General features: G+C 32.5%; 1 protein-coding gene across 3 annotated transcripts in view; it reads right to left on the bottom strand.

Moving 5' to 3' along the window:
- The window catches only part of LOC126847012 (bestrophin-4), a 46,573-nt gene that overhangs the window by 17,187 nt on the left and 14,281 nt on the right, over positions 1–15,105 (bottom strand). Inside the window, exons 3-5 of one of the 3 annotated variants that reach the window (XM_050586946.1) lie at positions 14,205–14,379; positions 11,661–11,793; positions 4,114–4,352 (exon numbers count right to left, since the gene is read on the bottom strand). In XM_050586946.1, the coding sequence (XP_050442903.1) occupies positions 4,114–4,352; positions 11,661–11,793; positions 14,205–14,379 (547 nt within the window). Of the gene's footprint in view, positions 1–4,113; positions 4,353–8,460; positions 8,700–11,660; positions 11,794–14,204; positions 14,380–15,105 lie in introns of all 3 variants that reach the window. The other 2 variants (XM_050586945.1, XM_050586948.1) reach the window with 2 other exon arrangements.

The raw sequence follows: 15,105 nt of genomic DNA, 5'->3' as shown, positions 1-15,105 counted from the left end.
CGAGTAAGAAAACAAAACCTATTAGCGCTGTACTTTACGAGAAGCCCGAAAAACGCCATCTTTCCTTTGGAGAAACGACAACGGACTATGGCCGTCAGTCGTGTCTAGCGATCGACTGATTTTCTGTCTGTTATCAGCTGATTTTCTTATCAATTATCTCTTACCAGATGATTCTCTAATATCGATTTCCCATTATCGCACCATTACCACCTTATAAGCAGGTCTGGTAACTCCCTAGCCGATGTGCCTTCTACCATCCCTCCTTATCACTTTTCTTAATATCACTCATCGTTGTTATTAGCTATTCGGTAAATCGTGAGAAACGTCCAATTAAGATTAAGACGGTGGGTGTCATAGGACAAATTCATGGTACGCATGTTTCTCCTTGAAGATGAGGCAATTTCTTTCATTCTTCTTTTATTTTTCAAGTATAAATATTATAAACGTTAGGCCTAGGTCGACCGCCGCCTTCGTACGTCGACAATTTCCATCCGGCATCGTCCGGTCTGAACAGATAGGTATAATAATATGTCTATACGGTACTAATGCACCGCTTCGAATTCGATTCATGTACGTACATATTATACCGTGTGTGTTTGTTTGCTCTGTAAAGGGCATGGGAAAAACGACCACGTCAAGGTGATTCGTGCAATGCCGATGTGTTTCCAATCACATGGCTTGTAAATCGTTCGACCGAAAATTCTATCGTTGCGCATCAGGCTAATTTAAAAAAAAAAAAAATTTACCATTGTTATTATTTTGCATAAAAAAATCATCTATTTGCCCTCTCCGACCGCGATTGTTTTCGCCAACGCTATGACGATATTATAAACGGGTAGTTTTCGGCAAATCCTCTTTTTTTTTTTATCACAAATGTTTAATTCCGGTATGTGCATAGCCTTGCATGGTCCGGTGCGTTTAAATCGGAGGCGAAACCGCAAATAATCGCAAACAACAATTTTATATGTATTAGTGTTGAAAAAATTCGCACGTCAACGCTAACCTGCGCACGGAAGTCGGGGTTTTGGTCAAAATGACCGAAATAGTTTTATTAGTTGGAAAATACATTGGTGTCTATTTAAGACGATAATTACTTGCAATATTCACATTAGAAAAGATAAGTTCGAAGGAAGTACAATGATTGACTTTTAAAAAACGTTTCAATAAGTATAACGCTTTAAGTTAACTTCGATGGTCGCTAAATGGATAGACACTTGGTAATTCTGTATATTTTTTGTAAGTATAATTTGGTAACTATAAATAGTTTGAGAAAAATCAGTGAATCATCGAGTTAAATGTTACTAATGAGGAAAATGTAACGTGAAAGTTACAAATTACTTATACTGACTGCTCAGCTTTGTACCTTTGTAATACTGAACGGATAAAACGGGTCATATTGCGGTCACTTCTTACTACATATAACTATTGTTTTAGATGTGCCAAATAGTTGTATTTAGCCAGCAATTGTTTTTCGAGATAGCTTTAGGTATGAGAGCAAAATACTAGATTTTTGAAAATTATAACCATACAGGTTTATTCATAGGTTCTGGGTAAACCAGACGCATTCACTCGCGAATATGACTCACCACTCATGTATTATTAATTATTGTACCTACTTTAAATACACTATGTAAATCGTGCTGTGCGAATATAATAAATATTAATTATGTCAAAAGTAACTAAACAAAAATAAATGGAAAAAACGACGACGCACGTAAATAACGTTAAACATTTTCATGATATTCCATGCAAGCTTTAAGATTTTATTTTTAAAGGAATAATTTTCACTACACTATACTCAATTGAATGCATTAAACGTTTAACGTTAAAAGAATAAACTTTTTTGATGATTTGTCACAAAAACAATCAAAGAATGGAAAATTCTGGATTTTTCAAGTGAGTTCATCGAATAAAACTCGGATGGTAACCTAACATAACCTAAGTCAATGTTGATAAAATAAGAATAATTTTTAAAAAAAAGGCGGATTTAGGATTTTAAAATGTTAACAGGTGATGGACAAATGTCATAGCGAAACGGCTAATGATTTTACTTAGCATTGTGTACATTAAATACCACCCATTAAATACTACCCGTTGGATGGTAATTGGTCACCTGTAGTAGCAAGGGCAGCGAGCCAGAACTCGATTGTTAATATCGTCGAAGGTGGTAATAAAATATTAAGTGATAATATTATTTTTATGAAAATTGTTTTTTTATTTAAGTCGAAGGTGTAAAAGTAAAATCTACATACCATAATATAATTTGACGACATTCATCGAAACGTATAGCATAACTAACGAATTCCGTAAGATATACATTTTGCATAATAATAAAATAAATATACGCAGTTATGTGTAAAACACGCATTATGATATTATTATGTACATCTTTATATGGTCAAACTACTCCTCTTTTTTTTTTTTGTAATATTTTTTTTTTTACTCGCACGACTTAATAATAATTTTAGGTCACAACTTACATAAATTAAACGTAATATCGCCCAAGTTTGCACGGCTATTTTATGGCTTTAGGTACAAGTTTATATTTTACATGCGACAATGCCCATATATTAGCTTTACACCGACGACGAACGTTTTTATTATTGTTATTAGTTACCATTATCGATATGTGTCAATGACAATATTCTAAATCGCTAATGTCGAGGTCTCGTATGACAAAAATTTTAAAAATATTCTAACGTATTGAATTTTTCTAGAAAATTGTACAGTCATTACTAGAGTTAACACGTTTACCGTTTGATGATATTGTAGAAAAAAATCGACAGTTGAAAATTAACTCGAAGGGACGTAATTTGTACAGCAACAACTCGGCAGACTTCCAACATGCTTTGAATAACTTAGTCGACCGATTTCACTGGTCCATAGAGTTAGAAGGCATTTATGTATAGTAAATGTGTAACAAAAATGATTTAAGGATAATTTGCTGTCGTTAAATAAAATTAGTCTTAAAACTATTGTGGTGTATCTTATATAAAAAAAAAGGGAAAATAGTGTCCAATTCATAAATAGGTACATGCGGTTTTGGTCTTATTTGAAAAACTCCAGGTATTTTTTTTGTACAAGATGGTAACAAATCATTTGTGTGAATATTATTTTACCGGAAAAAAAAAATGAAAATTAATAGGTTATCTATTATCTTATGATTTACCAAGAAAAAAATGTAATACCATATTATTATCAATTTCCATGACGAGAAAATCTATTTTTTCATTTATTTATCTCAGTACAAATCTTAAGACTTTATTTTTGATTTGATAAATTGCAACACCACGACACTGTTACATTCACACGACAATGCTACAGTATTTTGGAACAACATACTGTGCTTAATATAAAAAAACGAAATCATTAAAATATAACTTTCAGCCTTCCGAGGTACCATCTAGATGCAACAATTTGTGATCTATAGACATGCCGGCCGAGTAGTAAATCATTGTAAAACCAATACCTTGACGCTCGGCGACGATTAACACATTTTTGCCTTTACAATAGTTTTTATCGACATTTTAATATTTCTGCCGTCCACAGATTCGCATCGAAACGTTTATTTTGAAAGTGATTTTATCACTTTCAATTATTCCTGTAAACCTGTGACCTTCCCGTCTGACTGTGCTGGTTTTTTTAAATTTAAATAATAATAATGCGATTCCACATTGAAACGTGATCTTTATGCAAGCTGGTACTGTAGTACCAGTACTACTGTCAAAAATCAACCAGACTTGTATTTATTATTATTATTATTATTATAGCTGCTCTACACCGTACCCCGGAGTATACAACGTGGTATTCTGTGTTACGTTTATCATGATAACAATGAAAAATAATGGTTATAACGTGCGGTTAATGCGTGAAATATTATTGTTTAAGTGTGGTACATCACGAAGAACAAGCATGCTCGAGAGCGTCTGTCTAAAGACTGGTATAAAACATTACAAACCACTACTCGAATATATTGTAATACCTACTAATATAATGTATTAGTATCATTGTAATGCATGAACCTGTATCGTATACATATATAAACAAACATGGAAACAACACGGGCGTGTACGCTGCGCTGTGTATGTATGTATATATTGTATAAATACCGACCTGAGAGTAGAGTATCGGTATGTTGACGCTATCGTAGCCGATCAACGATCCCAGTCTGTACCTAATGTCGGACATCTCCAACAGGATCGTCTGGACCATTTGGTCGCTGGATATCAGTTTCTCGCGTCTGGCCCGGTTTATGATGTTGGTGGCCCAAGTCAACGGGATCCAGTAGTTGGTCATCGGGGTTTTCACCTCGATCAGTTCCAGTATTTCCTTTTCGCTCTTCATCATCAGACCTGCGCCCGGGTATTTAAAAAAAAAAACAAGGAAAAAAATTGTATATTTTTTTCTACTCTCCGAGGGTTTTAACGCGTTCGGTTTACAGCAGACCGGGGCACAGAAGTAGAACATGTTATTGTACATCGAAACCCCGCCGCACGTGACACACGAAACAACGAGGAAAATACAAAATAAAATCGACTAATAAGGACACGGTTTAACCACTTTTGGTTGGTCTGCGATAAGATTAATATTGTAATAAGAACGGTAACTGATAAGGAGAAGTCGGCTGAAAAGATGTACTGTAGTATCATTGTGATTGTAAGATGATCGATGGTACGAATGAAGAGATAGGACACGCTGTTAATACAGAATAACTAGAAGAGAACACTTTTTAAGAATTACATCTGAGGTACCTACTTATGTGGATTGACTACTACACCTGTTGGAAAATCAGATAATTACCAGTTTTCTCTTATTTCTCGCAAAATTGTTCGTTTCCTAACCGGAAAATGTGTGAAATAATTTTCGAATAATTTATTATTCAGAACAGTATTATTAAATGAAAATTGCCCAGGTCCGTTCGTGGTTGTTGAGCTCATTAAAATTGATTAACTGATATTGTTGAATTTATTTAACTCAATTTTAATTATATTGGTTTATATGCAAATTTGAACTTTCATAGATATACTGATAATATATTGTATATTACATATATAGTTGGACTATAGTCGATAATTTATTTATTTTTAAAGGGGCCTTATTTGTCTTCGTCTTTTCAATGCTTTCCACTTGTTACAACTTGTTAACTATTATCGATAAAGTTAATGACATTTTCAATTGACATATAGGTCATAGTTTGTTTTTAACTTATTCGGGGTTTTTGGTTCGATGCTTTTTGACTCGTTGAACGCACGCGGGTTGCAATCAAAATAAAAACAGCTGAACTTCCGTCTTTGATTCGGTAGATTTGTCTCCATTTAAAATAAATTATTTCCGGATAGAAAAGTCTACTTAGCATGCATCAGTTCGGACTTAGAACAGTTATATCGAGCCTATAATTATGATCTAAATTAAAAATTATACAACTATTACGAATACACGCGATTCGAGATCAGCAAGATAATTGTTGTTAAGACTTGCTCGGAGAAACTAAAAAAAAAACTGATAAAAATATCATAATACGAGTACAAAAATAGCATCGATTAATTGCGATTGGAGGAACATATACAGATTGTAAACATACGTTTATATTATGCTTATAATTTCTCTCTCTCTCTCTCTCTCTTTCTCATTTATAGTTGCGGTACACTTTCTCTCTGCAATTAGATTACGTGTACGTTTGCAATTGCCGCACAGTAAATGGCCGCGCACACGCATATAATAATAATAATATACAAACACAACGTAACCGGGAAAATTATAAAACAGCTAGCCGTCCATCCATACTTCTGTATATCTCTATATCTATATACAGGGTAATCCATTTAACGTAAGACGCTCATTTTCTTTAAATAACAATATTATAATTTTGTATTTTATTTTTTTTTTTTGTTATTTTTGTAATCAATGTTGTTTTACAGTATTAAACAATGTTAAATTTTTTTTATGATAACCAGTTTTGAATAATTATTTTAACATTAAAAGTAATTATTATTCAAAACTGGTTATCGACCGCTGGAAACGTTTAGGCAAATTATTGTAAAATTAAGTAAATATTTAAGTTACAGTTTCAATTTCAAAAGTCAATAAACCTCTGAAAAATATACATGTAGAAATATGAAATTTGTTTAATAGTTATATAAAATGAATATTATAATTATTAATAAAATAAACAAACATTTATTTAAATAGAAAAAATTACAAAATTGTGATTACTTTAAGTGATATCAAATATTATGGCACTCGTTATCTAAGATACGCAAGACCGCCGAATGGATCACCCTGTATATGGATTCACACACATTCATAGGTATTAGAAAAAAAAAACAATTGGAAACGCCATGATATTCGTTTGTGGCTGTGACGCAAAAAAAAAACAAAAATAGTAATAATAATTATATGAATTTTGAAGACAACCGACATTGTACAATAATAATAATTATTATTAGGTATTGTCTGGTTGACGGAAAATTTCGTTTGATAATTTTATCAAGTTAAGGCTTCGACAACTAGGTTTATTAGCCATATATACCAATTATTCGACTATTACTAAATGCTATTAATTTAAATTTCATTTAAACAATCGAACATTTCGACAATACCCAAATCTCGACAATGGATCCGGTGTGATTTTTTGGCGTAGTCGTTGTTGTCTTGTCGATATCAATTAACGTACTTTAAAGTTTTGATAAGAATTGGCGGGGAGAGAAGGAGGAAAGGTATGTAAATAAAAAGGGGGATATGATTATTGTCTCTTTGGCGTTTGCATGCCTGACACAACTCGTGACAGGTGACTTTACCCACCGTGCAATTAAAAAATAAAAATAACGTTCACCTCGGTAAAATTTGTTTTAAAAAAAATGTTACACGGGTTCGTCCATCGTAACATCATACACGTATAAGTTTACGTTTAATATTTTATTATACGTGTATTTATACAGTATTTAATATAAATGCGGTAAAAAATATATTATTATTATTATCGTCGTCGTCGTTATGGAATAAAACATTAATATGTACAAAGTTATTGGAGCGACGATTATTGTTGTTAAATTTATAAATCGGTATTTAAAAAAAATCATCATTATAATCGGTTTCGTGTGTGTATGTATGTTATATTGTGCACAACGGGAACCGATAAAAAATATATTTATATATGTATATAAGCAAATCTCTTGGCACTTAACACACATGCCAGGTCGCTTAAGAAGTATCGAACCGACCGGCTCGGTATGTGGTATAGACATTATAAAATAATGCCAAGGTATTTTTATATATTACCTGTACGAGTTAAGGCCGGAGGCTTAAACTTAATAATAATATTATTATAATATAGCAATAATTATTATTACACTGTCGGACACCAACACGCTCGATTCGGCGGGTCGTTCATTCAAGTATACATTTTTGTATGCAGTTGTGTACTTATAATTTTATTATTATTATTATAATAACTTTGACTTACCGTTATGCTTTTTATTATTATTATAGAAAAAAAAAGATTATTGTATAAGTATAATATAAATATATAGCCGGTATGAGTAACGTATACAGGTTTAAAAAACATATACAATTAATATATTTATATACAAGTTAGTGTTTCACATGCACATGCAAAGCTTAAGCGCCAGGTTAGTTTTTTTTTATTCAAAGCTATATAAAAGAATGTCAACAAGAGCTGTTTTGTCACACCAAGAAATCAACACACAATAAAATCTACGTTTGCAATATTTTTTTAATATTAAATAACGACCGTAAAAAAGTTGGGTTAGGTCATTAATCAGGCAGTTGAGTTACTGATGAAAATTATTATTGTTTTAAAAATATTTTCACATGGAACTTGCCGTAATTCGTGTTTACTAATTTAATTTAATTAAAAGTTTTTTAGAATAAACAATGAAAAATATTATTTTTTAATAATGCCCGACTTAAGTTGCATGTAACATTAATACAATAGAATAATGCATAAATTATTTTTAAAATTTTTTATAGAGTGACATTTTATTTAAATATTTTTTCTTAAAAAAAATTTAAAAACATTTAAATATTTCCTTAAAAGTATGCAATGAGTACAAAATACTGAAATAATAAATTAAAAAACATCGGCTAGCTGAAAAATGTCCACTGTTTAGAGTTGAGGTGTGTCTATAAAGAGTAGTAATAGGGAATTATGAATATATTTATATAATAGTTTATTATATATATTTTTTTAACTTTGTTTATCTACAGTGTGAAAAAAACATTTTCGTTGGGCTGTGATATATTTTTTTAAAAATAACCTCTATGATAACTTTGGTTTTAACAAATTTTATAATTGTAGCTTTTAGGTAATAGATTGCGAATCGGCAAGTTCCAGAGGAAATAATAATGTGTATAGTTAATGAAATGGATAATACAAAATACGAAACAAGAAAAGAATACACTAAATACATAGTCGGTATAGGGTATTGGCAAAATGCTGACCTGTGTGTAGACGAGTGGTACGCAGACAGTGTCATAGCTGATCAAAGAGCCGAGTCTACGCCTGATGTCAGACAGCTCAACGAGGAGCGTTTGGACCACCTGGTCGCTGGATATGAGTGACTCTCTGCGGGCTCGGTTTATGATGTTGGTCGCCCACACTAACGGCATCCAGTACTTGGACATTGGGCTTCTCTCGTCCATCATCTCCACGATTTTTTTTTCGCTCTCCAACATCAGACCTGTGTCGGGCCCAAGTTTGTGTTATACGCTCTCCGTCACGCCACCTTCCCACCAATATTGGTCCCAACTATCAATACAGCCTTACCGCAGTTCAAGTGGAACACATCCGGATCGAATTAGATGTGAAGGTATGTCGTGGAAAAGAGATTCGAGGATAACGATAGTACTATTATTATTAGTACTATTATGCTGATGATAAGGATCTACTTGAAAACTGGCAAATAGTGTTGACACCAGAGGCGGGCGTGTATCGACGATTTTCAATATCAATAAAACACTCTGATACATACAAATATATTATACATCAAGTATCACATTTTAAATCAATTGACATGAATAATATGTCTTATGGCTGTCGAAAATTTACATGACGCTTTTGTGACACAAAGGGATGGGCCAGTGTTATGTATGAAAGAGGTAGGGATGGGATGGCGAAAAGAGGAAATCGTTCCCGGGTTACTGATAAGAAAATCAGCTGATAAGAGACGGGACATCAGCTGATCATAAGACATGTTCATGATCCAATTTATCTATCCTTCTGGGAAACAATTTAACCGATTTTGATTTTGATTGATACATATAAAAGTATTACGTATCCATTATGCAATTTACTCGTTAATTATGAAGTGTAATTTGTCACCTCGAATTAAAGTGTACAAATATCAGAAAAAATTAATTTTGCACAAAAAATGTACAGATGAAATTTTTATTTTAGAATTTGGGTGTGTAAAGTATAATATTGACACATGACACACGTATCGAAATAAAAAAAATCATGCATCACTCTATCAACAAATTTTAATATTGATACATAAAGTATCTTGAAACCGAAAAAGACAAATAGTATCGACGCCCACCTCTGGTTGTAATACTCTTTGTTCAGGGCTTGTAAAATTGATTTTCTAAAATAATTGCAGTTGAAGACTAACATTAAAATACCCGTTTCGCCCCCAAATACTAAAAAAATATACACAAGTAAAAAAAAAATTTTAATTAATTTTGTAACATAATTTTCGACTCGAGTGCAGAGCTAGGGAAAATCTACTTTCAGGAGGTTAGAACGCCTTAGTCTCTCTTGATAACGTTTATATCCTGATATTATAAATAAATGACTAATTATCTGTTATCTGACTAGTACCTTTTGAATAGTTCGATTTAAACCGTGTTAAATTCAAATTTATACAAAAAAAAAATTGATTCTACAAACGGATTTGCTTAGAAAATTATTTGCTTTCGAATAATCAAAATTGATTTGTTAAGACAGTGGCTGTTTTAGAAAAGAGCTGATGAAAATAGTACGAGCTATTAGTTTTTACCACAAATATAATGTGTATATGTCCCGTACAACTAAATACCACAAAACCACAAATATAGATTCAATTCGAATAGATTTCACCACCATTCTATTGTTGGAAGAAATTTATAACATAATTTATGTCGTTTAACTCCTTTCGACAAACGTCACTGAGCGATTAATTTTAAATTTCATTGGACATAAAAATAAATGTTTATGCGTTAACCGGGTTATGATTTTTTTGGAAGCACCCTATTCCATGTTGTACTAAAATTTTTTTTTTAGAGTATACAAGAATTCATAACAAGTACACTATTCAGAATGAGATGGGATTAAACCCACCAAGTTCATCTTGAGCCCTAGCGACCGTTACAGGTTTAAAAAGTTTTAGCGTATTGGCAACACTGTTTTTTCCCTGACTTGTGGTCACGATAATGTGTGACGTCACTTCGGGCTCAAGATAAACGTGAAGTGTAAACAAATGGAGCAAACTGCAAACGTATGAGGAATTTTTCAATCGAGATGATCGTTTAAAATTGCTAATGCTTAAAAAAAAAATGAACTATATAAGGCGAAAAATCGTGTTGGCCAGTGATAAAAACTGGAAAATATACAACCGAGAAATAATAATCGGCACGTCTGTTACGCCTAGAATATTATTTAGAAGATCTAATGAGACGAATCGAACATGACGTCAAATAGAAATCAACGAACTCGGCAGTGTCCTAAGGTCAGGTAAAACCGGATTAAAATTGTTTTGTTTATAGTAATCGTACACGTGAATTTCGTCCACAGACCGAAACGAATAAATCGAATGATTTGTAAAAATTAAAAAATTGGGATGGGTGGGAAGTATAACAATATCATATTGTCCAAACTAATTGAATCGTAACTCGTATGGTCGCCGAAAGGTCGTTCAGCCTTGCGAGTATACACAAACAACAGTATAATAATATACCGCGTGTACTATATTATAGTTTGTATTATATATGTATATAGGACAGACGGTATTGTGTTGTTTAAAAAAAAAATGTAAAACATCCGTCGGTCAAACAGCAATGAAATTTTGGTGTTTGAAAAAAATAATGTATTATATCCATTACTGCTATGTGGCCGAGTCGGTTCGCTCTCGTTCGATATAATATTATGATGATAATAACATATTTAAACGGCTATTAAAATTGATGGATTGTAAAAAAAGTACACGAGTTGAATGATTTTTTTGTATTTGTGTAGTGGGGCATTCTTTGAATATTAAATTCGAAGCCGACGGGTTACTGGGTCGGACATTGGCAAAATTATATATGTATATATAAATTAGGAAAACCGGTCGTACCTTGTCAGCTGACTTAATACACTTTTAGTATAATATGAAGATTGCGCGAAATCCATTGGAATAGTTTATACGATATCGGTAATGTAATGCACGTTTATGAAATTACATATTTTGCCATTTAGTTAACTATTTATGTTAAAATTTCATTCAACGGTGGTGTTTGGTGTGTGATCAAATTTTTATAATGGGATGATTTGTTTTTTTTTTATGTTTAACCCGTACCGTTCTAATTCATTGTTGCCAACGCGACGCGGCGAATTTTCCCTCCGAAGAACGGTACCGGTTAAATCGGCAATACAGACTAGGCACTTGATATGGTGCGTTACTCACCGGCGTCGACGATGTGTTGCAGTGTTGGAAATCGTTTTTTCACTCTGATGCTTACATGTTTCAATGTGATCACATAGGCCAATACGGCGTATCTCACTATGTTCCTCCTCATTAATCGCCCTCTTTCGTCCTGCAATAAGACGGTATAAACCTCCGTTAATATACAATGTTAAAGCAAATACTATAAATGATAATAATACCAGAAGGCTAGGTCTTTTCAGGGGCTCACTTCCCCCCCCCCCCCAAAATCAGTGCAGTCATATATTGTGATACAATAAACTGTATGCATATTACGTACGATAATAATTTGTAATTGATAAGCCTATGTAAAATTTCAATTTGCAGTGTAGACATCGTTTCAGAATAATGCTCTTTTGATTCCATGATTTTGGAAACACTGTTGTTGGGGGGGGGGGGGAATTCTGAGTCGATACAAATAAACATTGAATTCCGGTATTATTTTTTTACATTGATAGCATTTGGTTAAAACTCAGTTCAGTGTTGTACACATTACTGTTATTCGAAAAAAAAAAAAATTATAAATTTGCACATATGACACGTATAGTACAACTTTTTTAGTATACCTATTTTTGAGTAAAAAATGTACAAAAAGTGGATCAGAAAACAATTTTTAAAACACTTTTTTACCTTTTAAACCGAAAAATCCAAAAATCGTTTCTGAACCCCAAACTAAGACTTTCAGACTCGTGTTACTCTTGAACGACAAAAATAAACTATTGATAAAACCACACTACATTAAATTAACTTTGGATTTTTTAGTTCTATAATGTTATATAATAAATCGGGTGCGAATCTCGTTAAAAAAATGATTAAGCCAAATAAGATGGAAACTGTTTCCAGAGTTTAGGCGGTAAAGTAAAGCCAGAAAATCGTAAAAACCTTTTCGCTACCTAACAATTCGGAAAAAAAACAATATCATAACTTTGAAATAAAATTAAATAAACAAATAATTAAAACTATGCAATAATTATGTAATCATTTGGCAGAAGCATAATATCAACAACATAATTCGCTTCATATGAATATTGTGTTTCATTGACACGACTAGGCCAACTAATCGCTGTGTGTATTTTTGGAATGTCGTTTGGCGACTAAGGAAGTGTTTAAAATGTCGAACATGCCTATCCGTTTTAGGTAGATTTATTTAATAACACATATTTATTTAAGTGAATTATATTATACGCACGGCAGATAACATTGGCCCTGTCCCAGAATTTCCAATATACAGGGGGATCCATTTAACGCAGACAATCATTTTCTCTAAATAAAATTGCAATTTCCCATATGGAGACGTGTTTTTATTAAATGTAATTTAACAGTTATAAAAGTTGTCATTTTTTATTGGTAAATCCTATAGTTTTATCGTCTTTTGAACTTAAATGGTAAAGATTTCTAATAACTTTTTAAAAGTACAAATTATTCAAAACTGGTTTAAAACAAATTATTCTTAATTTAAAAAGTTAATTAATAATATAAAGTATACATTTAAAATTTTGACAGAAATCTGTAAAATAGCGAAAAAATGTAAATATTTGGTGATTTCATAAAATTGTAAAATAACATAAACGAACATTTTTTTCAAAAAGAAAAACTAAAAAATTGCAGTTATTTTAAATAATGTTGAGTGCGTTACTTTGAATCACACTGTATTGCTAAACGGCCTTCTCAGTGTTGCCAATAAGGATGTTTTACTATTACTCGCCTGTTGCGGACCCGACTGGCATTTAGCAGGATCACAAGGGTACTTCCTATTCGAATATTGTCATTGTAATAATATAAATATTATGTCTACATAATTCATAATATGCGATTTGATTGGTTAAACGGTACAATGTATAATGTAATATCACTTGTGACTTGACATCAACGCCTAATATACACATGGTATAACACTCATTATTACAGTGTTGTGAGGGAATGAGTTCATGAAATTAGTTCCTTTAATGAAAATAATACCAATTGCTTTTAGCTTCGGTGCGGAGCTGAGCAGATATTATTTTTACCATTTTTTTTGTGTTCTAAGCTGTTGAACTGATTTCTTCATAAAGCGAGTATTTAGACCGAAAAAAATTCATATATTTTTAACTTACAATAATTGAATTCACGCTTTAACTACAAATTTCTATGGGAATTCCTTAGTTAAAGTATCAACGATAAACGTTGACAAACCACAAAAATGCCCAAAAACTCTTCCTTTAGAAGGGTCAACAACTTTTTTTTTGTTTCGTTTTATGGTGGAGATTCTGCCAAAAATCAGCATAACCCTATTTATACCAAAAATAGGAGTGGAGAGGAAGAACGTGGATAAGATAGTGGTAAGAGGTGTTGATGGAATGGTAATAAAGGAATACTGATAATTCCTCGAAAAACTGATAGGAAATGTTTGATAAGAGAATCGACTGATAAGAAATTATTTATAAGAGAAACCGCTGACATTAGGTAATTGATAAAAGACAGAAAAATTAGCTGATCATAAGTCGTATTCGTATTTAATTTTGTTAGTTTATAGTGTATTATACTTACTGTAGTTCCTGGGATAGCAGCGCTCACGAACAAAGCCAACGTGTCCGGCCACGGAAGTAGTCTATACTGTTCCCACCATCGTTTCACAACCAGACCCACGTAAAAGCTCATGGCAAACGTCAACGGGACACTTGCCGAATGACCGGCCAAATAACTGCGGACTTTGATGAATAACCTGTGAAAAAACAATGTCAAAGTACCGCCGAAACGATGATATTTACCAAAACGAATGGCAATATTGTCACACGGTCGAAATAAATATAAAATTTCCTCCTCTTCTAGAAGAACCATATTATGCATCTTGAATACATTTAAAGGCGCCCACCGACTCTTAAGTAATTATCACTCCTCCTTATTTCTTATCACCCCTTATTATCACTTATCACCCTTCATATCTTATTACCCCTTCCTAACTCTTATTATTGGTCAACAACGGGACGAATTTTAATCTTACTTATAAGTGTTATGCAAAACGTTGAACTATAATAATTATACGTTGAACTCAGTTTAAATATTTTTTGAACGCAGAACTATGAATACAGTGAGGTATGTCCAAATTATTGACATTGAACGGTCTTCCGTTTAGGTGTACGGCTATGTAATTATACTAATTGTTATTCCAACTAAATCGGTAAGATTTCTTTTTATCAATTCGGTAGTTGTTGGCCATCAACGGTTGTATGTGTTTTTTTTCTATCAGCACTAGACTACTGACTAGATCAATAATAATAATACAGTAGACCATTGCCATTGTGAGTGACTTCCTTACTTTTAAACCCATTAAACATTTTTTTATTAAACTAAATGTATTATTATTTCTAGACCAGTGGATCACCTCTGACTCGGAAACTACTCAAATGCCCCAGGGCCCAGACCAACCCTGGGTTTTTTTTTTGATGAG

Source organism: Adelges cooleyi, unplaced genomic scaffold, assembly GCF_023614345.1.
Source record: "Adelges cooleyi isolate 19-005CV unplaced genomic scaffold, UGA_ACOO_1.1 ACOO_flye_CR_arks_rails_tigmint_CR_PRNA_9, whole genome shotgun sequence".
Taxonomy (NCBI): domain Eukaryota; kingdom Metazoa; phylum Arthropoda; class Insecta; order Hemiptera; family Adelgidae; genus Adelges; species Adelges cooleyi.
The sequence above is the reverse complement of the archived record's forward strand: the minus strand, read 5'-3'. Positions and strand labels throughout refer to the sequence as shown.